The sequence below is a fragment of the Leptodactylus fuscus genome, chromosome 3, assembly GCF_031893055.1.
Source record: "Leptodactylus fuscus isolate aLepFus1 chromosome 3, aLepFus1.hap2, whole genome shotgun sequence".
NCBI lineage: Eukaryota > Metazoa > Chordata > Amphibia > Anura > Leptodactylidae > Leptodactylus > Leptodactylus fuscus.
The window spans coordinates 172,085,834-172,113,687 of NC_134267.1; the positions used below are offsets into that span (position 1 = coordinate 172,085,834).

Consider the following 27,854-nt stretch of genomic DNA (forward strand, 5'->3'; position numbering starts at 1 on the left):
TGAATGGGTTGTAAAGCTGACTGCTGACAAGCTGTGCCCTGTCTAGTTTCCCCCGGGTTTAGGACGGAAACCCCTATGTGGACAGCGGCGGTAGAGTGAATGCCCCTAACAGAACTACTGTACACTGCAGATTTTTTTCCTGTAGGGTTTCCTGTCTCTTGGTTGAAACGATCAGGTAAAGGTTTAAACAAATGTCAAAAATAAGTCAGTTAAATGAAACAAAACCAGTCTAAAATGAAATTCTGCTTTGCTCCAAAGTGCCAGGCGTCAAGCTGTCAAGACTGATACAGTGCGGCTGAATAGAATTCTTGTAGGTGTGACAGTATGTGTTTAGTGGCGTCAGATGTAGTTTCTTAGTAAAGCTCATCTTTATCCTTCCAAGGAATTCATTACAGTTTGGTAGGAAATGTGGAGGAAATAATTAATACTGTCAACACTTATAAAGGATTTTACAAGCAGGGATTTACTGGCTGAGCTTGTGCTGGCAAACAGGAGAGTCCCAAGTCATGGAGCACAATATACGGAACGCTGTTACAGGTCCATACGGAACATCATCACTTACAGAGGTCAGAACTAAGCAATGGGAAAGATGAAAGCTGCCTTATTTGACAGTATGTGTTGTACGGCAGAAGATTAAATCTGTCACCTTGGTGGGATGTAAGTGCTATCTGTTCATGGTGTATTGCCTTCAGGACATTTATGTTAATCGGATCTTTTACTTTTTTGTGGGTCTTTATATAATTTTTCAGCAGCTTTCACTTTTAAATGAGTAAGTCTGAAGGGTCAGTTTGTGTCTGACTGGTCCTAAATGCTGCTTTGATGGTGGACCCGGTCTTCTCGCCTCTCACCAGGAAATCGGGGTTGTTTCGAATTTATGATCTTCTTTTTTGTTTCCTTTTATTTTAGATAAATGGGCAAATAGTAGCTTTAGGCTAAGGCTTTAGGCTATTCCCTATAATAACCACAGACTGCTATGTATTATATAATGTATATCAGCATAACACTCTGTATACTACTAAGTGACTATAGATCTCCAGGACCAGGATGGAATCATAATGTTAAAGCTGTCTTCATTCAACTACTCACTTAGAAACATCCCTTTTATACACTCTGTTTTTACCTTGGAAGTCTGTTCTGGGTTAATGGGGTTGTTCAGGATTTGGTGCATCCTCTATGGCAGACAGGGTAGCTGCAACAGAAAACAAAAAGGACATCGTCACCTGTCCCCGTGCTTTGTAGTCTGCTCCTGGATACTTTCCATTGTGTGCCAGGGCTTGCAGTGCCAGAAGGTGCGAGGCTCACATTACCTGCCTCAGCCATACACATTTTTTATATTTAAATCATAATGACGGCATATAAAAACTGGTAATAATTATTCTTTGATATTTCTTTTGGTTTCTTGTTTAGCACCCCTCTCTTCATCTTTTGTATCCTAGAACTTGTGACATATGTGAATGATATCACCAGTCTGTCTCCAGCAATTGGCCTCAGTGGTCGCATAAGACTGGTGGCTTCCGGTGTGGCCAGCCCTGGCATGTGATGGAAAGGTGGCCAGGAGAGGTCAATACGCCAGGTAAATATACCTTTCATACCTCAGCCCAGGTGCCCCAAAGAGTGCTTCACATCTTGGAACCCCCAATGGGAGTGCTGAAGTGTCCCTTCTGCACCACTTCTCTGGAATGCTCTGCCCCGGACAATCAGATTAACTCCCAATTTCTACAGTTTCAAATGCAAACTAAAGACACATCTATTCAGACAATTTCTAACGTAAACCCTTAACCTCCCTCTGTCTCCGCTCCTACATTTCCCCACATGATATGATGTCATCTCATGCTAACTTCATAGATCCAAGCTCCATCCACATGTTACAGGACACGACTGTCAATGGCTCATAAAGTCTTATGTTTATGTAATGACAGTAACCTCTATTACAAAAGTGTCTGACCTCTGTATAAGCAATGCCGCCCCTGCTACTTCTTGTGTCACTCCCTCTACCTCATAGATTGTAAGCTCTTGCGAGCAGGGCCCTCAGTCCCATTGTGTGAATCGACTTTCTTTGTAATGTATCTTTCTGTCTGTATTTGAACCCTACAAATTGTACAGCGCTGCGGAATATGTTGGCGCTATATAAATAAAATTTATTATTATTATTATTATTATTCATTGTTTGTAAGTAAGTGAGTGGTAAGTAAGTGGTTTCCATTTGCATCCAACACATCAGGTTAGAGGATGTTTAACTTTTGCACATTAAAAAGTGGTCAGTTCTTTTTTTCCTTTTATTTATCATCTATGTATGATAAATAGACCAATTATCATGAATATATTTCAAGTGAAAAATAAGATAATTCCAAGCATCTAATCCTTGACATGTAGGAAGGGCTGAATATATTGAGGATCATTTCGCATGTCCTGTATGAACCTCTACAGAAGTTGACATATTTCAGCTATCTAGTATTGATGGCCTATATTGGACTTTATGTGCTTTTATTGGAGCTGCTATTAATGAGATGACTGGGGTTCCTTCTGCTGATGCATATTAATATTCCATGCAGAGAAGGCAATGGTTAACACTCAGCATTGCAGGAGCTAAATCATAGTATGAACAATCAATTTGATATGCCGAAATTGAGAAACAAGATCTGGTTCTGCAGAAATGAATTCTTTCAGATGTTTCTATGTGTGTACCTTCCTATCAGTCATTGCTTAACAGTATATCAGGATATTCCCTGTACAGTGGAACTCCGTGTCTACAATTCGATTAACATGGGAGAGTACATCCTGTTGGTTACCTAAGAGTCTGTTGCTACGTTGGCGGCCTGGGTCTCTGCCAGTACTGCTTTGTCACTTTGCTGCCGTTGATAATTAAGTTGACAGTCCATTTTTTCACTTGGGTTTAAAATATCAGATTCTATCATATTTCCGACTTGATGCCACTACATTTGGCCTGCCTGCCAGGTCTGTGAATAAGCAAAGGCTGGATGGGTTTGTTAGGTTTGTTAGTGGAAAGCGCTGCTCACTGTGCATGAAATGATGTGAGGATGACAGGGACTCCTAACATGCTTGATGTGCCCTCATCTAGGGATTGTAACAAGCAGGAGGAAATATGAGAGAGGCAATGCAGCCCTGTGACACGTAATACAGTCTGGAGCTCATTTTTAATAACATTAGTTGTGATCAACTACCCTGGTTAATAGCAGAGTGAATGATGTCTTATCATCACCCATGTCAAGAGTGGATAATAGACAAAGAACACAACCAACCAAGTAGTGGAATAATGTACATTAAGGCTGAATACATGAGTGAATCATCTGAAACGCCAAACGTGAGGGGTCCTTGGATACCGCTGGATTCAGAGCATGTACATGTAGATAAAAAATAGGATGTTGGATTACCACCATAAAGTGCAATAGATCCGCACAGCCTGTTCTTCAACCCTCATAGGTCAAAATATAATATGCAGACAAAGTGCCATAAATTACAACTATTATTCTACACCACAAACCGAATAACCAATCACCCCCAAATGTTACATGTTTATTTTTTATTGAATAATTTTAAAGTTTTATAATCAATTAAATCTAAAATATTCAACATTAAGCAACATATTCTCATAAATATATTTAAAGACGCCCTGTTAGGAAATCATCATGGGGACATTTTGTCAAAATATTCATTTTTTAAATAAATGAAAATAAAGATTACATTGTCTAGTTGCTTTATTTCTGCATTTTTTTGACATGCAATAAAATTCCCATTGTTTGGCATTATAGAGATGTAACAGGCTTTGGATTATCGGATGGTCATTGAGCTGGGTATAAATTAGACTTGCAGAAAAAGGGGACGATAGTCCTAATAATAATAAGTAGAAGAATCATAAGGCAAGGCTGAAGACACCATGAGCCATATCATTGCTGGCTGCACGTACACATTGTTTCTAGGCCATCGTAATGCCAGAGAGGTGCGAAATATTGCATTGATGGGTACTGGACACACCTTTAGAAAAGTATTGGGATAAGGTGCTATGTCCCTGGTTGGGACACAGCCTGCCTAGAAGCCACCTGCAGATAGCTGAGATATTCTAATAAGTATTAGCTCCTAGAACCCAACTCATGTCATTTCATGATGTATCACTAGATCAATCCATTGTGTGTTTGTATACATCATGAAAGTGAATCCTGTAGGAAATTTTGTTTTTGTTTGTTTGAAAACTGGTTTTTTTTAGTACAACGTAGTCCAGAATATAAGAAAACACAGGGCAGAAAAGTATACATCGTACAGATTTTTCCATTTGGGGGGGGGGGGAAGCTAAAGCCAACAGATGAAAATGAAGGGGTGGGAGTAGGTGAGAGGAGAGGGAGGGAAGGGGGAGGGAGAGGCGGAGGAGAGGATGAATATAAAAAACTTATGAAATATGTCTATTGTATCTCAGTAAACAATCATTCGAGGGGTTCTCCAGGCTAACAATATTGGTGGGGTCTGGCAGCTGCGACTTCCAGAGATTAGCGGTCCTTAGCTATATGGAATGGAGCAGGAAGCTGACAGATCTGTACTGTGCCTAGTGGCCAAACCAAGTTACTACAGCTTAGTTCGCAGTAAACTGAATGGGAGAGGATTTGTAATTCCCTATTGTGGGCATGGCACACACAACAGACCTGTCCGATTCCTGCCCCATTCTCTGTTTATTAGCTGCTGAGAACAGTTATCTCCTGAGGTGCTGGATGTCAGAGCCCCACCAATCTGATAATGACGACCTATCCTTGTATGGCAGCATTAAATTCAATGTCAGTGAATGAGGCTATTCACATGAATGTTATTTTGACGGTCCCTGTTAAAATATAGGTCGTGTCCTATTTCTGATCATTTTCACTGATATTGCTGAGATTTCACTGGCATTATGATGGCCTAGAAGAGCTTTGTATATTCAATTGTAGCTAGAATATATCCACTCAAATTTATGGGGGAGATCGATACAGGTTTATTGTCTTTGCTGTTTTTCTTTATGGATAAAATCCTTTAAATAAACAAATGTGTAGGGGAATCTGTGAAAATTGGTGCCCATCGGGTACAAGACAAGTGGTCGCCCCTTGGTTGTCTGAATGTAGACTTTTGCTAGGTCCACACTAGCATTAGGGGTCTCCATCCCCCATTCTGCTTAAAATAGTCAGAGAGAAAAGACTTGCAAGCAGGACTTTTCTCTCTGCTGATTTCAGTACAAATTCAGTTGAGACTCGGTGGTCCCCATAATATTCTATAGGGGTCAGCGGGTTTCTGCAGGTAACTGATTTTTAAGCAGATAGGGGTTTCCTTTACTTCCAGTCCCCAAGAGTCACACAGCATGGCCGTGCTGAAATATCCAGTGAATTCCTCAGTCTTTTCTCTGTCTGCGTCTTTTGATCCTCTTTTCTGGCTGCAATAATATCATGTAACACTTCGGTACAAATATACATATCAGAAGGCCGTAGCAGGAAAATAATATGCCAAACATTTCTACCGCTTCTAGATATTTCCCTGGAGAGCTCAGATAGGTTAGAGCAATTGTAACCCATACAGCTGAGACAATTACCATGCTAAATGTAATAAATTTAGCTTCATTATAGTGATATGGAAGGTTCCGTACACAGAACGCCAGCGAGAAAGATATACATACCAGAAAACCAATATACCCCAGGGCTAGAGATAAAGCTACAAGGGAGCCAGAGTCACACTGTAAAGTAATAGTTGGGCTGTCATGGCTTGTTTTTTCTGTTGGCTTTGGTGGGGCAAGAATATTCCAAACTGTACATACAACAATCTGGAAGGCGGTGCAGGAAGATATGAGGAGCTTTTGCTTAATAGGTGTAAATAAAAGACCTACTTTTCTTCCTGGATGCTGAACACTGAAAGCCACAATAACTACAATAGTTTTACCCAAGATACAAGAAATACAGAAAGCAAATGTAATGCCAAATCCAGTATTCCTCAGAACACAAGACAAGGCTGACGGTTGTCCCAGATATGCAATTGAGGACAGAAAGCACAGTATGATAGCAGCTAAAGTGGAAAAGCTGAGATGTGAATTGTTGGCTCGCACAATGGGATTATATCTGTGATGTATGAATATGACAATGACACACATGGTGAGAAATATTCCAAGCAGGGTGCCTCCAAATAACACTGCTCCTAATGTTTCTTTAAAAGAGATGTATTCCATTGCTTTCAGTATGCAGCCATCTCTTTGCAGGTTGGACCAATACCTTAGTGGGCACTTTATACACTCCAGCGAATCTGTACACAAGAAGTCATATATCATCCAGTCAGTAACTATAGTTCAATTGTTATAGAGAATTAAGACATTAAACCTTAATATTCTATATTACTGAATACGGTAGATGAGATCCTACAAGATGCGGACATGGACATTTCTAGATAGGGGAGTTTATTGCAGTTACATTGAGATGTATTCTTACATATGTAGCAACACAATGGTGGCACTAAATTGTTATGGTAAAAATGGTGAAGGTCTCACCATCATTATAAATGAAGATCTCTCTGTGTGTAAATACACAATCTTGACCTCCATGTGCATGACTTTTCTGCAGGGTTTTTCCCCAGAAATGGCATCACTCTTGTGAATAGACTGTATCTACAACTCTCCAGGTGTAACACCACTGGCTGGACACTGTGTTGGTGATAATCCAATGAAGTCCAACCTATACACCTGACACTAGAACTAGACTACATCTATAGAAGTTGCCTTTCCTGGGTGCTAAGAGTGTCTTCTAGTATTTAGATATCTCCAGGACATACAGTAGAGTAAAATGGTAAAACAGTCAGAGGTCACAAGAACATTATTATGAAGCACATACATCACTGCAGGTATCGGGAAGTGAAAGCAGATGAGAACTCCCCAATAGATGATGGGAGCCGCCATAGTGATGGATGCACCACATTTATCAGCGTCAAGTGCTGGATGACAGCCCTGGTGCATTTTTAGAGAGGACAACTTTACACCAATTAGTTTTGTTTCCAACTCAAAAAGTGCATTAATTCTGGTGCATTTTTGGAACACGAGGTTGCATTGTAATAAGGGGGCATTCACACGGAGTAACGCCGGGCGTGTATCACAGCCGTACACGCCGGCGTTACGGCAGACTGCCGAACACTTCCCATTCACTTCAGTGGGAGCGCTCGTAAACGCTGCTGTTACGAGCGCTCCCATTGAAGTGAATGGGAAGTGTTCGGCAGTCTGCCGTAACGCCGGCATGTACGGCTGTGATACACGCCTGGCGTTACTCCGTGTGAATGCCCCCTATGTCCCACTTGACTCTCTAATATGCTCTGCCCATCTCTATTGTCAGGCAAGAGGCATAAAATGTCTCACACTGTTTATATAGCAGTTTACATAGGTTATGTAAAGCGTATACACCTTTTTTGGTGCAAATTGAACCAGAATTCTGGCACATTCTCAAAAGTAAATCTGTCCCAGTATGTATTCCATTTTTTTTTGTATTAATGATAGCTGGAAGTTTTCTGTTATAGCTGTAAATGTTGTGTTTTTTTGCAGGATGACTCATATTTTCCAAAAAAATATTACACATCTCACTAATTCTGGCTGTCGTATGTAAACTTACCAGTACTATTGTATTAGCTATTTTTTTTATGAAGTTTGCATATGATGTGATTCATTAACAATGTATTGTGTATAGTAACAGTCCCACTCTTATGGGGGCCACCACTATAGAGTCAACCAAAGACATTTTTGGGGCTGGCCAAGAATATTATGGTTATTGGGGTTTCCTAATTCTTCCCTTACATATAATATTGGAAAAAAAGGATTTTTGAATTTCAATGCCCATTACTTTTGCTCTCCCTGGAAATAAGCTGTAACCAGCGGCTTCTGGAAGTGTTTCACATGGCATATATATTAAGCCAAACATATGAACATGGTTTTGGTACCTGTATGGGGGAGTTGAAAGCATAGCTGTCAGTAAACTCATGCCTGCTGAATGTACCCACTACCCAGGTCCTGGTAATGACTGTACAGTACTATAGTTAACCCAGTTAAACAAGTGAGCCCTGTCAATGAATTGCTGTGACCCTTGAAACGGAAAGAATTTTTGAAGAGGAAAAAACAGCCACCTGCGGCTTATGAAAGTACATGGCTTGATATTTCCAATATACATAAATGGCCTTTGATGTTGTGTTAGACTGGCATGATGTGTGCGACAAGTAATTCATGAAAGAATCTCAGAGAACAAGAAGGACTTCACAATCATTAACTTTTTTTTTTGCTTTTTTTCTTCGGCTTTACAATTCACTCCCAGATGAATGTATATTTTTTTTTCATTTTCAACCTTATCTTTGAGCTATTTCTACTTTATTATTAATTTATGAAGCGGTGATAGAAAAAAAATCAAATAAACAGATGATAAATGTTTATATCGGATATTCACAATAGATACAATTGTGGCTTTCTTGGTTTAATATAAAATCAAAATGAGCATGTTAACAATGACACATTGGAATCAAGCTGTGCAACACAGGATATTGTGAATGGGATGATAAGGAAGGAAATATTAATTTGTCACATTTTACCGCCTGCTAAATACAAGCCGCTCTCTTACTGTGTCAGTACTCTGCCACCTCATTTCTAAAAACTCATTAGGAAATTTGACTCTGTCGAACCACAGTGCTTCTTTCCAAGCTCCACTATATTAAAACCAGTGATGCATGATAGATCCGAAGGCAAACTATTTTCCATTGTATATTGAGTTAAACAAGTTTGAATGAATGTGCAGAATAAACACAGAAAATAATTTACATAGAAAATGAAGCATAATTTAACTGCTAGCTGAGCTATTGGAATACATTGGCGCCATCTACAAAACCAATATTGCATTAGTTCACAGTAACCTGTATTAGCCCTGCCATTTTATAGTACAATTGACATATAGTATATTCTAAAATGATTGTTCACCCAGTTTGTTAATATTGCTAACAGTTTAGCCCTGAAATTAAAGGGTTGATCTTGTAATAATAAAGCTTAGCAGTGATTCCTTGGACTGGTGAAACACTATTAATAATATACATCCCAGTCTCTTGGGGCTCTGTACTATGTTGACGCAGGGCTGGCATTGAGGCTGGAACCTTTGTTCCTCTACAGCCACTCCAACTCTCACTGACTTCAGGTGCATAATAGTAGTAAAGTTTAACCATTGCAGGGGATGCACTAGTAAGCTTTAACATGTATTAACCCTTTTTACTATTAGTTACTTATTACTATTATGCTATTATTGCAAAGCTAAAGTTGACTACAAGAAATCATGGACATTGATGGATGGGCCAAGTTTGATCATTCAGGCTCATAGAGGGGTTCTAGAGTAGAGGAACCATACATTACATTATGCTAATAAGATCGGGGTTATCTTTATAAGACAAGGAAGTCTTAACTAGAGATGGGAGAACCTTTCAAGATTTGTTTAGTTTTGTATTTGCGTGACTTGGGTCCCTGGTTGGTTTTGTGTTGAACAAGTTCAGTACGAACCACACTTTAGCGTAAAACATAGTATATAATACTTTCAGGGCTCCTAGGAACCTATCTCTAAAACATAGTGTAGAACACTGTCGGGGCTTTTAGGAACCTGTGTATAAAACATAGTGTATAACATCGTCAGGGCTCCTAGGACCCTATCTATAAAACATAGCATAGAATACTCTTAGAGAGCCTAGGAACCTATCTATAAAACATAGTGTAGAATACTGTCAGGGCTCCTAGGAACCTATCTATAAAACATAGTGTAGAATACCCTTAGGGTTCCTAGGTAACTATCTATCCAATTTTTAAGTCTCTCTAAGGCATACGCAGCCGAACATGATTTGCATTTTCATAAAAAGACAATTATTTTGGGAGGCATTTTGGATCCAAACGTCTTCCTTTAAAGAAGGTCTGTTGTGAATACAGCACTCTATATTAATGCATCTATTAGATACACCAATAAAACATTAGTGGTTGCCATGGAAGTGCCAGGGTGGGCTACAGTAATTAGAATATTACAACGCCTTGGTGAAATGGCATATTGTAGCTTAGCTTTTGTAGGTCATGAATTAGATCTTCGTGAGGAAGAGGAACATACAAAGGGAATATACAAAGACATGGGATTTACAGTAAATGAACTTAATGGAGAAACGTGTTATCTTTATGCACAACTCTGTGACTTCTACATGGAGCTGATATTTTAACCATTACAATCTGACAAAAATAACACATGCAGTAGAACTATTTTAGACTGCAGTACTTCGGCAGGGTATGGCAGAACAGTCTTGTAAGTATGTGCAGTACAGTATGTGTCATTTCACTCACTTGACTGGTTACTGATCTCCCACTGTTCACATGGGATGCAGTCAAAGCAACAAGAATGTTTCCCCTTCTGTGCAGCCTTCCTGCTTCCTAAGGGACAACTCGCACTGCACACAGAGATAGGAATCTGTGAAAGACAGCGGTGAGTATTATTCACTGGTATATTATTGCATATTTACATCTAAATACTTACATAGACTTCTGATACTGAAAATTTACTAGGTACATTTCTTGAGGCGATGAAGAGCATAAAGACACTGTTATCAACAGTTTAAAGATCTGTGTGCCTGACCAAAAATCTTGTCTTTTGTACCCGTGTAGCATAAGTGACTCATGTAATAAGGAGTGCTGGATTTACCGTAGGCACTATATTATCCAGTCTTTTAGATTTTAGCCTTCAAGGAGTTCACATTTAAAATCGTACCTATATTTTCAGGGACTGCTAATACAGTAGTTAACTGCAGACTCCATAGACCATAATGGGATCTGCAGGGGGTGTGCTGTTGTTATACTGAAACTGGATGTCTCCAATGGATGTACATGAGGAAAGCAGTATTCTGGCCATTATATGACATATTTTGCATCACTTGCCAGTTTCTCCATTTGCTATCTGTATTTTGCAGTTGTCCCTGAGCTGGTGGTTGGAGACTTGCTGTTCAGTACTGTACACAGTAAGTAGAGGAGAATCTGCTTTCTAACTTCATCTCTCTCACTCAAAAATGTTAATTCAAATTATGCAAAAAAAAAAAAAATGCTATAAGGAGAGTAGAGGAAGTAGTGTCAACATAACTGAAGTGATGGTCCTGCAACGTGTATGAGCAAGGAAATTACATTTTAATGCCCTTTCCATTGCAATTGCACATTCTCAGGAGAGTCAACTCCATGCGCAGGGCCTCATCCATATGCAGTGCCCCATGAATTCTACCTTGAGTGATGGCTCTGGCATCCAATCAGAAGACCACTAGAGACCTCATTCAAATCATCATGGACATCATTCAAATACATCACAACCACTGCAGATTAATGCTCTGTTCTCCTCCTGTGTATCGTGCTATCAGCAAATATGAGGAATCAAAACTACTGACAGATTCCTTTTAACCAAATGATTTTTTTCCAGATAAAGTCTAATATTTGGGTACATGTGAAGTAACACTACTTCTGGCCATTATATGACTTATTCTGAAGTTTTAGCAGTTTGCCCCTCTGCAGACTCTATCTCATATTCCTCAGTTGTCCCTGAGCTAGTAGGTGGAGACTTTTATGATGTCTGCCAAACACTGCACTTGGATAAAACAGGAACCTCTATTCCCTTCACAGCAGCAGTATTATACAGGACATTACAAAGAAGTATAGCCAGCATTGATCTGAATTCAGTAGCTTTGAGACAGTAAGACTAGGTTCAGACAGCATAATTTGTAGCTAATTGTAAGGAAAATTCCCATTGTTTGCAATAGAAGATAGAAATGGAAGATATTTTTTTCCAGGACTGTGAACAAAAAGCTGCCCTGCTTGATCTTCTGGTGAATTCTGCAAATGATTCAATGACGGGATCCACGGCATGAGTCTCACACTGATTTAGCTCCATTGTGTGTGAGGCTGATAAGCGCTGCAAGATTCTCTCCCTAGACTGCTATGGACATGCATAATGAGCTGAATTTAGCAGAATTTATGATCTTTTTTTTCTTTTTGGAGGGGGGAGGCGGTAGCAATTGAAAGAGTCTTATAAGTGGAAAGAATTTTCTTTAAGCATAAGATATATTACAAAGATTCTTATATTGTCTTGCACTATAGATTTATGCAAAGTTTGTTGAAAAGTGAGTAAGCATTTACATAAATAAACATTGTTATGTCAACCCTATTAACAAGTGACTCACCTCTGTATTATGTTATGTATTCCAGAAGCTACCACCAACTACAAAGACTTAAAGGGATTCTATCATTAGAATCCCGGTTTTCGTCTATATGCTAATTCATTTTCTTGCACCACTGGGGGCAGTCCCCAGCACTCAAACAGCACTGCGGGCATCCCCAATGTTGTGAGAAGACCATCCAGTGACACCTTCTTCTTGATACCCTCCTCCTCCTCTTCTTCCTTGTCCCATCACATCTTCTTCAAAAAGCGCTGACTGCACCGACAGTGGGCGCAATCGGCCATTTTCCTGTGGCCAAACAGGAAAGAAGAGGTGGAGGCAGCAAACTAGAAGAAGACTGTGCTGGAGTGTTTTCTTGCAGCACAGAAAAAGCCCCCAGTGCTGTTTGAGCGCTGGGGACCGCCCCCAGTGCTGCAAGAAGACTCATTAGCATATGGATGAAAACCGGGATATCTAAGGAACAGTAGGGCGGAGAAGACATCTAAAGGTAGGGGAAGAATAGTCGATCTTAAGGCTATTCCAATGTGGGTTTAGCTTAAAACGGAATTCTAATGTTAGAATCCCTTTAATGTACAGGACCAGCATTCAATGAAATACTTTACATTCACATTGAGGTTGCAGGATCTGAATAATGAAAAACTTTTCCCTTACACTGCACTTAAGACTTATATGTGTCATAATTCATTGGTGGACGCGGAGCAAACCTTGGCATAAATGACATGCATCCTCTGGTGTGGTCTGCATTGCTACAGAAATCTAAGACCCATGCTGGTGTAAATTTCAGGAATCATTTATGGCAGAAAACTGGCATGAATGATAATAAAACTGGTGGGGTCAGCGGCCATAGCCTTAGCCACAGCCTTTTTCAGTAAAGTGGCAAGGGTGGCATAAAAACGCTACTTGCAACAAAAATGGACTTTCTTTTCTGTTTCTTTTTCTTTTTCTGAAAAAATAACAGACTTAGCAAACTTTTGTCTGGTCTCTGACAGAAATGCAGTGTGAACATAAGTTTAGCTGAAACTATCCAAGTGTTACCAGGCCTGATCATTCCCGATAAATGGCTTTTGTAAGCAACTAAGATTTTTATTTTAGACAGGTTAAAAAATCTGCCCCAATATCTATATATATTGATATATTGATAAGATGGTAAAAACTTAGAATAAGACATACACTTACATGTATTTACCTCTGTACTGTCTCCTTGCCACATAATTGTATTTTCTTTGACCTTCAAATTTTCATTTCCAACAAATTTTCCTACATGAGCAAAGAATTTGGACCCGTTGTCCCTTTTTTGCCAGTTCACTAGATCATATGATGGGTAAGGATCTCCATTTTGATCAAAGCTTATTTTGTCACCAGAATCAATGGTAAAGTTAACGTGTTTCAGGTAATTCAGAAGCTAAGAATTAAAAAGAGTAATGTGAAGAGAAACCAAGAGTAGGTAGGTTAGATGCCTATACTGATACAGTAGATACATACTAGATTTAGGAATGTATATATAGGGGAATCCACATCAATAAATTGGTTATACGCCTCATCACACTACCTGGTAGCGGTGTTTCTACAGTTTCCAAATATGCCTCTGTTATTCGGCTTTGAAATCCCATTTTCACGTAAATTGACATTTTATTCAGATACAAATAGCGGAAGAAGTGCTGTGAGGGGCATTTCTTAGTTTGTTTGGGCTTTGGCCTCAGCTCTAGCTTTCCAGCCAAAGCAGGATGATGACAAATTTAATGGTGCCAATGATCCCGACCCCCACCACACCCCACCACGTCTTGTTTGAAGACGGTGGTTTTTGGGACTAAAAAAGTCACAATTTTTGGGCAACAATTCTGACATACTTTTTTCATGGCTTGTGTGGCAGTTATAAATGCATAAGTGCATAATAAATCTGGTCTAAAGTTCTCAGAATTAGAAAACATGGCTGTTTTCAGAAAGGGCTCCACCTCCTCTTCTCAGGCAGTGATGTCACTTGAAATGAATGGGACTGCGCTACAGCATGGCTATGTAACTAATGGACGTGATGTCACTTCTTGGGAAGATGATTTTGGCCTGTTTCCGTGTCGTTTGCCAATGGATATGATCCTGAATGCAGAAATTTTCTATACTATGAAACAGGGCTGTGGTTTCCTTACTGTGGCCCGATTAGCCTCGCATACCTGTAGTGGCCCCGATAACCTATCCACAATAAGGAAATCATAGCTTGGTTTCTCACAAGTCTCAGACCATACAAAGTTCCTCCATTCATGGCTGTATCCATTAGTAACTGACCGAGACAAAAGACTGCCACCACTAAGATGGTTAGAGAAAATCTTTAAAACCCTACAGCAGGAAGGTCTGTAGGGCTAAAGAGAGAACCTGACAACAGCTCCATGGGACCAGTAGTTATTGAGTCAGCCCCATCTGGCGATACAAAAGAGGAACGTCTGTAGTTGGAGTAGACATTTGTCTGGTAGGACAGAAATGGAGGAAAAGAGCCGTGCTGGCCCACAGCTGAACTGTTTATGCTGATGTGCTTGTTGCACAGGAACGTTTGAGTACTGGCCACCACCAGGTTATTGTGAGAAACTCTACTGTAAACTAACCATTGTTCAGCTCATTCATTGGTTGAGGATGAAGTTTCTATGAGTGGCCATGTCTCTTTTGTCACCCTGTCTTACAATGACTAACACTTTCTTTAGGCCTGTACCTGATATCCACTTGTTTCAAATCTGTCTGGAAAAACAACAAATTCCTCAATGGGTATATGTTAAAAATTGTACGTTTGTGTCAATATGTGTTTGTTTTTGGTTCCGTAGCTGTAATTCACATGCTGTGATTTCCAAAATCACAACCGTTTTGGAAATCGCAGCATTTCCGCTGTACGTATTTATCTGCAATGTGTGGATGGGATTCACTAGAATCATTTACGCCATGTGGAGCCCCGGCTTAATCTGTTTTTATAGTCTTTCAATGGATCATAAAAGCTGATTAAATGTGGAGACACCAATGCAGATGTGAACCATGCCTTAACCACGCCACAAAACCAGAATATTCTTATTATCCCAGGAAATATTATATGTATATTCCATGAAAACTATAATTTACCTTCTATTCCCTTGTCATTATTTTTACTAGCTGCACCCATAGATTTTGTAAAATACCTGTGTAATGTCTACAACTGGCTGGGCAGGGTCACCTCCACTTTTTCTATCCTTTTTCTAACTATTAATTGACATCTTCTAATTTATTAACCAATTAGTAGTACAAATACTGCAAACATGAATGAACAGGGAATAATGAAAGATTATTTATAGAAATATAATTTCTGAAAGAAAATGAGATGTCTATGATGCAGCCAATTAAAATAAATCACTCTGCATTATTAGCGGATTCAGGAAATTACAGGGACATATCTATAATGCAAAGGAAGGTTTCTGAGAGGGAGAAAATATTTTGTATAATCTGCTAGTAACAGCTAAAAGGTTAAATTCTTATTGAAAAGGGCTATTCCGGCCTTCATTAGTTATCATTTCTGCATTGAATTTTCCAACCTCTAAGGGGGCATTCACACGATGTAACGTGGCATTGATTCTGACACATAAACTCGTGTCAGAATCAGTGCTGCAAAACAAAATCCCATTGACTTAAATGGGTTCCGTTTAGCGCATGTAACACATTGAAGTCAATGGGATTTTGTTTTGCAGCGCTGATTCTGATATGAGTTTACGTGTCAGAATCAACATCGCGTTACATCCTGTGAACGGACCCTAAGGCTCCCTAGGATAACCTGGTGGTCTGCACAAGAAGAAAAACTCTCACTCAATCCACATGTAAGGTTGAACACGACAAAGGATGTGGTGGCTGAGCATGCATTCTACTCTGGGGTGGATATACCATCGGTGCAATCTGTCCAGCTGCACAAGGGGGAAGTAGATCAGAGGTCCTATTATCTCAAACACTTCTTTCTACCATCTATTTATTAGATTATGGGTAAACGTCTATATTAATAGACTTCACAGCTAATGCTCTATACTGGGATATTGGAAAACAAGGGACCTATATTGCACAGGGCCCTCAGCTGTCTGCATGCACCCCTGATGCTACGGAAAAAGCCAAGTACGTTCACCTTATCTTTTTCTCTACTGGGTAGAATAATATAGCCGACTATGCTATTCTTGACACTAAAATACTCAGAAACCTGGAAGACATTGTCTGGCTCTTTGTATTTGTCTTCAAAATACAACTGAAACTAGTTGTAATATTAACAAAAATTAGGGTTACTAAGTGATTGAAGGTCTCCCAGAAAAAAAGTCCCATGCTGATTTAAAAGGAGCATGGGTAATGGTTCAAATGAATCTGAGGTTTTTAAAGTATTTAGAAAAGAAATGGTAAAGAAATGGATATGATGACTTACCTTCCATGGACTTAACTTACTCTTGAATGTTCTTTCTTTAAGGAAATGGTCTTTTCCTAATGAAGCCACCATATTGTGCAAGGCATGAGCGACTGCATAAACTGCTTTATACACATTGTATGAGATACTCTGGTTTTCCATCTCTAAATATGGGGTATTTGTTGCACTCAAATCCTCTTCACCTGTGCATAAGATTTTACTTGAACTGTTAACAGAGCAGTTGAATGTCTCCTCCCAAAGATTGACAATGAATGGGTTACTTTTCTGCTGGGACAGATGAGTGTTAGCAAAAAAATCTCTTATGCCATTAATGGCTCCCATTTGTATGGCAAAACCTAGAACTCCATAGAAATTTGGGTGTGTTTGCTCATTATAGAGGAGACGCGATGTAGACCAGGCCTCACTCGCGATCCACTGAGTTCCCGATATGTTTTGCCGAAGAGCTTCTTGGAAAATCATTCCTACAACATGCTCGGTGGCAATAATCAATACAACCTTGACTTTGGATGAAACTATATTTGCCATACTCTGCTGGATTTTCCTAGAAGGGTCCATGGCTGGAATGACCACAGTAAATGCAACACAGTTGCCCAGTCTCATGGATTCATCTTTAAATATACTGCCTGCATTTTGTCCATAGTCATTGTCTTCAAGAATAAGGCCTATCCATGTCCAATTAAAGTAGTTTACCAACTGTGCCAAGGCTTTGGACTGGAATAGATCACTAGGAATGGTGCGTAGAAATGTTGGATATTCATGTTTGTTGCTCAGACAAGCACAGGTAGAAAAGTAACTGATCTATAGAAAGAAAGTTACCGCAAGATCTACTGTAGTTTTCAATACAAATATATAAACTATTAAACATGTATCTTATGGGTTTGTATGAAGTATAAAATTTACTGAGAAATATAATTAAAAAATTAGCTGATAGAAAATATCAAAATCCTATTTTATGTTCCTCTATGCCTCTTTATAGAATGAGCTGTGATATTTTTTGCAAGGTTTGACCTGAACAGACTTATTTCTTGTGTTTTGTTTGCTTTTTTTTTGTATACCCCAATTTTTCCCTTAGACGTATGGCAAAATTTTTGTCATTTGTCATTTTTTCTTTTGTTTTTGAAATAACAATAAAACTTGTTTATAAGAAATAAGTATGACCAGAGCTATTATCAGTTATGGGACATCAAAATCAAGGAGTGCAAGGGATTCTGGGAAATGTTATGTTGGGGTCTTATCATTAGGGTTTATACACACAGCAGAGAGCTTTCAGACAGAGTTCAGGATTTACAGTTCTGTAATAAGTATCCATAGGTGCCTCCATACTGTCCCATGTTGAAATAACTCTTCTTAATTTGACAGCCAATGAAACTCTACACAATGATTTTTCAAGCTATCTGTAAGTATGTGAGAGAAATATAACCTCTATATGTCCCATATGAAATTAGAGATACAAAAAGTTATGGTACACTACGTACACTACAGTATGGACCCATAGGTTTCTATCTATCTCTTATTACAACCTCGGAATGACAATATATTTAGACATGAATACGTTGTAAGAGGCCTTTAGGTGGAAGTGCAGAAACATTCAGGGAAATCAGGTTAACTAAGGCTAAAGATCATATGGGGCCAGAGAGTCACTGCCTAATATATAAGGACGCCTGAAACAAATCTTTATTTCAATTAAAGTAAAAAAAGATATATTGGTAGAATTCACAACAATGAAACTTATAAAGCAAACACACAACATAGAATAGCTGTGGTCCAAAGAGTAACGTTTAGTGATGTTTTATGTCAATGTACAGCCACACCTAATACACTACATACATATCTACAGTGCCTACAAGTAGTATTCAACCCCCTGCAGATTTAGCAGGTTTACACATTCTGAAGTAACTCGGCATTGTGACATTTGGACTGTAGATCAGCCTGGAAGTGTGAAATGCACTGCAGCAAAAAAGAATGTTGTTTCTTTGTTTAATTTTTTTTAAAATTGTGAAAAGTTTATTTAGAGGGTCATTTATTATTCAACCCCTCAAACCACCAGACTTCTGTTTGGTTCCCCTAAAGTATTAAGAAGTAGTTCAGGCACAAAGAACAATGAGCTTCACATGTTTGGATTCATTATCTCTTTTTCCAGCCTTTTCTGACTATTTAAGACCCTCCTCAAACTTGTGAACAGCACTCATACATGGTCAACATGGGAAAGACAAAGGAGCATTCCAAGGCCATCAGAGACAAGATTGTGGAGGGTCACAAGGCTGGCAAGGGGTACAAGACCCTTTCCAAGGAGTTGGGCCTACCTGTCTCCACTGTTGGGAGCATCATCCGGAAGTGGAAGGCTTATGGAACTACTGTTAGCCTTGCACGGCCTGGACAGCCTTTGAAAGTTTCCTCCCGTGCCGAGGCCAGGCTTGTCCGAAGAGTCAAGGCTAACCCAAGGACAACAAGGAAGGAGCTCCGGGAAGATCTCATGGCAGTGGGGACATTGGTTTCAGTCAATACCATAAGTAACGTACTCCACCGCAATGGTCTCTGTTCCAGACGAGCCCGTAAGGTACCTTTACTTTCAAAGCGTCATGTCAAGGCTCGTCTACAGTTTGCTCATGATCACTTGGAGGACTCTGAGACAGACTGGTTCAAGGTTCTCTGGTCTGATGAGACCAAGATCGAGATCTTTGGTGCCAACCACACACGTGACGTTTGGAGACTGGATGGCACTGCATACGACCCCAAGAATACCATCCCTACAGTCAAGCATGGTGGTGGCAGCATCATGCTGTGGGGCTGCTTCTCAGCCAAGGGGCCTGGCCATCTGGTCCGCATCCATGGGAAGATGGATAGCACGGCCTACCTGGAGATTTTGGTCAAGAACCTCCGCTCCTCCATCAAGGATCTTAAGATGGGTCGTCATTTCATCTTCCAACAAGACAACGACCCAAAGCACACAGCCAAGAAAACCAAGGCCTGGTTCAAGAGGGAAAAAATCAATGTGTTGCAGTGGCCTAGTCAGTCTCCTGACCTTAACCCAATTGAAAACTTGTGGAAGGAGCTCAAGATTAAAGTCCACATGAGACACCCAAAGAACCTAGATAACTTGGAGAAGATCTGCATGGAGGAGTGGGCCAAGATAACGCCAGAGACCTGTGCCGGCCTGATCAGGTCTTATAAAAGACGATTATTAGCTGTAATTGCAAACAAGGGTTATTACACAAAATATTAAACCTAGGGGTTGAATAATAATTGACCCACACTTTTATGTTTAAAATTTATTAAAATTTAACTGAGCAACATAACTTTTTGGTTTGTAAGATTTATGCATCTGTTAATAAATCCTGCTCTTGTTTGACGTTTGAAGGCTCTAACTTATTTGCATCTTATCAAACCTGCTAAATCTGCAGGGGGTTGAATACTACTTGTAGGCACTGTATCTATCTATCTATCTACAGTATATTAGTGGATTAAAGTGCCCCTTACTAAAAAATGGTGTGCCAAAGTGTCACGGGATGGTTAGAGTCTATACTATAGGCAATGTGTAATATATATTTCATGTGGAATGTATTCTCTAACCTGTTATATACATCAATGTGTAGTTGGCTGATTAGGGTCTAGTGTGTTAGCACATTGTATGCAAATACCCCTAACTAGTGAGGACCAGTGAGGACAATGGGTGGAGATAATCTGATCAGTGTCTCCAAGAAGATGTTGGACGGTGCATTGTCCATAGTAGACAGGGAGTCTGCTGTCCTTGGTATAGGTGAGGGGGGAAGGATCTGTGACTCAGCCCTTCCCACCCACAGATATAGGTGTAACAGTCGTAGTATATAGTTGTAGCTAGCAGTTAGTATGAGTTAGCCGGCCTGTGCACAGCTCTGCAGAGAGCCAGGATTTAGTTACAGGACTAAGGAACCAAAGCTATCATTGGATTGTGACTTCTGTGGACTTATTGTTATTACGGTTGATGTGACCGCCGCCGGCTACTAACTTTGTGGATTACAATAAATTGCTGTTGTCTCCCGACCTCTTGCGTCCGTGTTGATTCAAAAGACCATCCGGAGGAAGACGTATACCTTTGCTCCGTGACAACTGGTGGCAGCGGTGGGATCAACAGCGGACAGCGAGATGGACTACAGCAGCTCAGCGATTAATGGAGCCACAACCTCAGAATACAGGAACTGGACTATGGCAAGTCTACAAGTAAGGGCCCGGGAACTAAACCTGAGTTACCAGGGAAGAACGAAAGATCAACTGATCGAGGCACTGGAGGAGATGACCCTGCAAAGCGACCATGAGGAGGGCTGCCCCCAGGAGACAGTAGAGATACGGGAGTGGCAGGTACAGACCCAAAAGAGCAGATGGGTTGTTTTGTATGAGGAGGAATTGGCAGTGCTGGGGCTAGGAGCAACTGCAGAGCAAAGGAGTAGAGCATTACAGAGGGCTCAGGAAACGGAGAAGGAGGAACAGAGAATGGTGCATGAAAAGGAAAGAATGGCGCATGAAATGCGAATGGCTGAGATAACTACGCGGAATTATAATCAAACGTCGACCCCCAGCCCAACAGTGAGAGAACCACCATATGTCTCCCATAAACACTTCAAGACCTTTGATGAAGCGGCTGGGGATGTTGATGGATATTTTCAGGACTTCGAACACCAGTGCCACCTGATGGAAGTCCCAGAGAAGGATTGGGTCCGGTATCTGGTGGGGCACCTACGAGATGGGGCTGCGGAAGCTCTCAGAGCCATGGACCCTAGTGATCAGCGGGACTATGAGGCCATTAAAAGAGCGGTGCAGAAGTATTATGCAGTCACTCCAGAGACCTACCGAGTTCAGTTCCGCTCTTTGTCTTACAATGGGGGAAGCTCCTTCCACATGTTCGCCCACAAGTTGAAGCAAGCATGCAAGCGCTGGCTAGAAGGAGAGGAGGCTGTCACAGTCGATAAGATCCTCCAAGTCATACTTAAAGAACAGTTCTTTTCCCAGTGCCCCGCTGAGATCCGTGAGTGGGTGCTGGAACGGAACCCAGCCACAGTGGAGCAAGCTGCTTCCCTTGCAGATGAGGGCCTGACCATCAAGCCACAGTGGAAGAGGTTGTTTGCAGAGGAGCGGAAAACTACCACAGTCCGCCAGACACCCTTCATCCAGCCACCCACCTTTCGTGCCCGGCCTCAGGATTACAATTCCCCCTCTACCCCTGCCCCAGCCCATCGGCCTCCAGCTATGAACAACCCTGTCCCTAGACAACGACCTACTGGAAGAATGCTAGAGCGCAGATGTTTTGGGTGCGGGCGGCCTGGACATTTGCAAGCTAGTTGCCCTGCTAACATGGGGGCACGGGCCACCGTGGCATCCCGGCCTATTCACTACCTGGGAACCACCCCTAGGACAGAAAGTTTGGCCCCATTTTCAGATGACTCCATGAATGACCCATCTGTTCCACCTCCAGGGGTCTATGGGATTCAGCCTTCCGCCACACATCCCGCAAACCTTCAGCGGAAGCACTTGCAGGAGGTCCTACTGGATGGCCGAACAGTTGTTGGATTCCGGGACTCGGGAGCTTTCCTAACGGTAGCGGACCCCCGAGTTGTGCGACCCGAAGCCCTAGAGGAGGGCCCTGGCATTTCTATCAAGTTGGCAGGGGGTGCTCAGAGACGTATTCCTAAAGCTACCGTGGAACTCGACTATGGTTATGGACCAAAACGATGCACAATTGGTGTGATGAGCGGGCTGCCGGCCAATGTTCTGTTAGGCAACGATGTTGGAAATCTACAGTGCCACTTTGTGGGAGCAGTGACCCGAAGCCAAGCTCAGAGAGAAGCCAACATGGATCCACCGGATTTTCTGCCAGATGCCAGCCCTTCAACCCTACAACTTTACCATTCAGTACCGCCGAGGGAACCAACACCAGAACGCAGATGGGTTATCCCAGCAGGAGGACATATGAGCTATAGAGACTGATGTGCATTCCCCAATTTACCTGTGTAGGCCAATTGTGTCATGCACATGTTTTGAGAGGGGGAGGGGTTGTCACGGGATGGTTAGAGTCTATACTATAGGCAATGTGTAATATATATTTCATGTGGAATGTATTCTCTAACCTGTTATATACATCAATGTGTAGTTGGCTGATTAGGGTCTAGTGTGTTAGCACATTGTATGCAAATACCCCTAACTAGTGAGGACCAGTGAGGACAATGGGTGGAGATAATCTGATCAGTGTCTCCAAGAAGATGTTGGACGGTGCATTGTCCATAGTAGACAGGGAGACTGCTGTCCTTGGTATAGGTGAGGGGGGAAGGATCTGTGACTCAGCCCTTCCCACCCACAGATATAGGTGTAACAGTCGTAGTATATAGTTGTAGCTAGCAGTTAGTATGAGTTAGCCGGCCTGTGCACAGCTCTGCAGAGACCCAGGATTTAGTTACAGGACTAAGGAACCAAAGCTATCATTGGATTGTGACTTCTGTGGACTTATTGTTATTACGGTTGATGTGACCGCCGCCGGCTACTAACTTTGTGGATTACAATAAATTGCTGTTGTCTCCCGACCTCTTGCGTCCGTGTTGATTCAAAAGACCATCCGGAGGAAGACGTATACCTTTGCTCCGTGACACAAAGGATTATCAAATGTGGCCCCAAAATATTTTGCACAGCAGTAAGCATTCACAGATTTGTTTGCTACCCTGCTCAACAATAGTTACTCCACATTGTCTCTTTGCTATAGGTATCAAACACACAGACTAGATGCTTAACCCTTAAGTACTATCATGGTGTCTATCATACGCCTTCCAGTCTTTGTTCCCCCATAATTCCACATTCCAGTATCTGATCAGAAGCTCCACCCACAGACCTTTCAACCAATAGAAACAGAGCATGTGGTGTTGATTTGGTGGAGATTTGTTCAGTGCTTTGTTAGTTATAATGACATGAAGACCTGCCGGTGCCTCAGAGACACAGGATGGTAAGTATGGAACTCTTTTTTAATGATTATAGACATGCTGCATAACTAATTAACTCATTTAATTAATTAATTAAATTAATTAATTGTGTTTCCACTTAGATTAGAAACTGTTGAACTCTGCACTATAATGAATATACAACCTGGTCCTTCTCGGCTTAAATCAACCAGAAATGACTTTTTATAAATTTTTTGCTTTTTATAATGCAAAGCCAAAGCAAATTATATTGTAAGGTTTCTATATGAATGTAGGAAGTCTAAGAACAAAATAAAGAATTTTTTTAAAATTCAAAAAAGGTGGACAGTAGCGGAATCCCACAGACACCTTGATGGTACTTATGTGAGAAATCCTGACGATAGTATCTAAGGGTTAACTGTATATATGATGTACGGTCAGATCCACTAAGCTAGAGACAACAATGTGTCGGGTATGTCTATAGCATTATCCCTGTCAGTTCCTGAACACTATAGTTAGCTGCCTATGGTTACTGTCGTGTGATATACAGTCCATGGTCATGTGATGAGCAGACAGGTGCACAGCTCGTTACTAGACATAGCTCTAATTATTGTGCTGTGACTATAACGAGCTGTGCACTTGTCTATCCATCACATGACCATGGACTGATTTTTATCTACTAGAAGTAAAGAAAGAATGACAGCAAGCAAAGATCTAGAAAATCATGAAGATTTGATACAGAAAATATATTGGGAAATTGAACTTTTCATTATACTAGGAATACCATTTCAATCCCTTTAAACAATATTCATGAGTACAGTTGGAAACCTACCATTGGAATATTATAAAGTGCCACTATTCTTGATATAGCAATAGACTGAGTAGACCAACCGCCTCCGATTAAAGCTTGTACTGACGGAAACTGGACACATGTATCGTTCTTATCAACAGATCCAGTGACCAGAGATAAGGCCCCCCGTGTTGCTTGAAAGTGAGTGTAACATGCATCATAGATTCTGTAACCCAAGGTCAGATTAGGGAGTAATTTATCATTTCTATTTATTTCTTCAATGGCAAATATCATTGTTTGTACAAATTGAAAGTCTCTTATACTGAATCTGAAAAAAAAAGAGAAGACGATAAAAAGTCACAATGTTTACCAGTAATCCATCACTATTTCAGTATATAGTAGCATTCTAGAAGTCAGGACTCCTCCTTATCAATATCAATAACATGCTGTTTCATAGGATACTGAAAAAAAGGTTGTCACAGAGCAAGCTCTTAAATTTGGACAATGTTCATTTGCTAGGAGTGTTCCTCCACAACAAACTGATCCCAAAGTTTCGTCCTTCAGGAAACCTCAGCAAGTTCTCCCCACAATGTGAATATCAAATTTACCTACAGCACTACCAGAGGAGAAGTTAGGTATTACACAGTGCTCATTCAAATCAATTGGATGTCTGAGCAATGCAGGACAGTAAGATCCTCCAGAGACTTCTCTGTAGTGACTAAGACTTCCATAATAATGTATGGATTTCTAAACAAGACAAAAATGGTTGTGTAATGGTTAACAAAAAAGTATTTTATTAAAATAAGCTGTGTAATTTTTTAAACTATTTTTTACTTTCTGAAAATTAAAGCAGGCTATAGGAGTTCTTAATCTGCATGGTATGCTGCTTCTGAGCCATACGGTTCCAAAAGTAAATACCCTCCCCCTTAAATCTGGATAATGACCATATTTTGATGCCCACATTTGGTCAGGGACACATCTTGTGTACTTGCTGTGGGTTAGCCTTTGTAATATTACTGAGAGCTAACCCTCTGCTTGAGATCACCATAGAATTCTATATAGATATATCATGGGCATGTAAGACAAACAATATGACTTAGATTCTATTCTTAATTCCTGTGTTAATTACTCTTTTTGATTATTGGTTTTCTAAAAAATAAAATAAAATAAAAATAAAAAAATAATCACATTTTTATAAACCATAGAGCTAGTCTTTGGAAACACCATAAAGTACAGATCAGAGAGCGATACTTACCCAGTACATTGCACTCCTGCTGGGTCATTTCTGAAGGAGTGATCTGGAAGAGATTCCACATAATTTACGGAAAATATTCCCCCTATATCCACATCTCCCGTCCTAACTACACCTGTCAGTTCAAAGTGCCCATCCACTGAGCACACCGGATGGCTTTCCTTCTCAGCTAGTATCCTTATTAGAAAAAGAAGCCTGAGCCCTAACAGTGCCTGCTTGAAATTCATGCTGGCAAGAGGTGTCCATCATATTTCTTACAGATCAGAAGAGGAAAGCGTTTTTATGCAGAACCTTTACTTTTTATAGACAAAAATTTACATCAGGGAAATGTTAGCTTCCCTTCTGAGAACAACTAATAAGCTAAGGTAAATTCCCTACAGGCATATCTTGAATAAAGATGTACCTAACGCTGAATATGTGCCAAGTCTTCCGTAAACTACATCTGACATATAACTGCAATTGGAGTGTTGTGTTAATTCCCAATAAAACGCAAGAGAAGCATATTGTAAAGTGTATGGCAGAAAATTGCAACAAGGAAAATCAATTCTCCATCCAAATCTGAAAAAATAAGCTCAAAATTGACTATGATGACTACAGTATATGAGATCTATAAATCTAACGCTAATACTAAAAGAGTGGGTCAATGGACTGCATTATAGGTTGTAGTCTCTGACCCTTTCTTTATCTATTCTGTAAGATTACATAAAGTAGACTTATGTATGACTAGATATGAACACCCTGTAATGGCATTCACCTAATATTTGTATGAATTGTATAAAGGAGTTTTCTGGTTTCACAATATTGATGGTCTAGTCTTAGGATGGGCTATCAATGACAGATTGATGGAACATTAACTTTCAGCACCCCAGCTGATCAGATGTTTAAAGGGACCATGGCTCTCATGGAAGCACTACAATCACTTAAAGCATACCTTCAGTTATAAACAACTTTTCATAAATGAATAGTGTATTTAAATATAAGAGATTTTGTAATATATCTGGTTGAGGAGCTTTGTTTCCTTCACCCCTTATTAAGCTTTTCTCCTGCTCCTTATCTTCAATCAAATTGATTTATTGCCTCATTCTGTGCACTCCTAGCCTTTTATCTACAAACCTAGCAGTGTTAAAATTATTCAGAATAGCAAATAGCGAGTGAAGAAACAGCAATTATTTGAATGTCTTCTGCCTCCCCTTCCCTCGTCATAGACTAATTTGGAGAAAGTAACTCATGTATCAATAGTTGTTTATAACTGGATGTACTCTAATTATTTCTGTGCATCCATTTACCTGTACAAAATGTACTTAGTAGCCCCTGCACAGAGTATCACTTTGAAGACACTTGTTAAGCACTTTAAACAACAGATAAGTGGAGGTGCCGAGAGCTGGACCACCACCAATCTGATATCCATGGCCTTAAACTATGGCCATGGTTTTAAGACTAGACCATCAATATTGTAAAACCGGAAGATCCTGTAAAGGGTATTAAGGTGTTAATGAGCCATTCAGACTGAGGGTCAATCCACTTAAGATATTAAATAGTACAGAAGATTAACAACAAATTGCAAGGTTTATAAATAACAACAGATTTTTTATGACACCGTTCACATTGCTGTTAAAGGCAGTTCTATTAATCGTGAAAGCAAGTATAATGTAGCACTATATGTAGCATCACTGTGGCAGTATTACAAGTAAACAAAGTCTACCTAGCACTTTTATCATAATCATACAGTGGATTCATCACTATGTCGTAGCTTTTATTTCAAATAAAAGACACCTTTAAGATGATTCTATTGTTTAAATTACATAAAAAATAACAGAAAACTGTAAAAAATTGGCAATCAAGAAGTCTAGAAAATGTGTAAAAGTCAAATACTGTCACAGCCATAATCCAGAGATTAGGTGACGTAAGAAGTGGGGTAACAGCAACTAGACTTACAGATGCACCAACTTTATTAAATATTGTATGACATTACACATGACACCATTGCAGACTCTAAGAAAATTGACATTAAGTATTCCCCTCATTATACTGTAAATATCCCCAAGTGTTTTATGTCTTTTTGTTCTTGTCAGTCCATAATTTGCATGAATATCTAGGACTTGTTAGACAGTAGCAGTGACGGAGATTATTGTTGTTTTCACATGGCAGTCCACTGACATCACCCTGGTCTTCCCACTCACTGCCCATGCTGTCCCTTCTGATAGGCGGCTTTGCAGGAAAAGCCAGCAGCAATGTGTTCTGAAAGTTACTCCTTTCACATGAATACACCGAGGATTTAATGATCAACAT

At 40.2% G+C, this 27,854-nt stretch overlaps 1 protein-coding gene across 1 annotated transcript; it reads right to left on the minus strand.

Annotated features, from left to right (window-relative positions):
- Positions 1-5,365: 5,365 nt before the first annotated feature.
- On the minus strand, positions 5,366-27,854 carry LOC142196910 (extracellular calcium-sensing receptor-like). The gene is made up of 8 exons (XM_075266889.1): positions 27,723-27,854; positions 25,576-25,611; positions 25,443-25,462; positions 24,356-24,641; positions 16,610-17,407; positions 13,394-13,609; positions 10,340-10,463; positions 5,366-6,264 (listed from the first exon to the last, which is right to left on the minus strand). Exons 1-8 carry the CDS (start codon positions 27,852-27,854, stop codon positions 5,366-5,368), a joined length of 2,511 nt encoding a protein of 836 aa, XP_075122990.1.

Excerpts from the sequence above, each read along its gene's own strand:
- LOC142196910 (XM_075266889.1), bottom strand. The coding sequence starts at position 27,854 with ATGTTGATCATTAAATCCTCGGTGTATTCATGTGAAAGGAGTAACTTT. Across the intron at positions 17,408-24,355 it reads CACTTTATAATATTCCAATG|ATCAGTTACTTTTCTACCTG; the intron begins GTAGGTTTCCAA and ends TTCTTTCTATAG. Across the intron at positions 10,464-13,393 it reads GGCAAGGAGACAGTACAGAG|ATTCCTATCTCTGTGTGCAG; the intron begins GTAAATACATGT and ends TGTCTTTCACAG.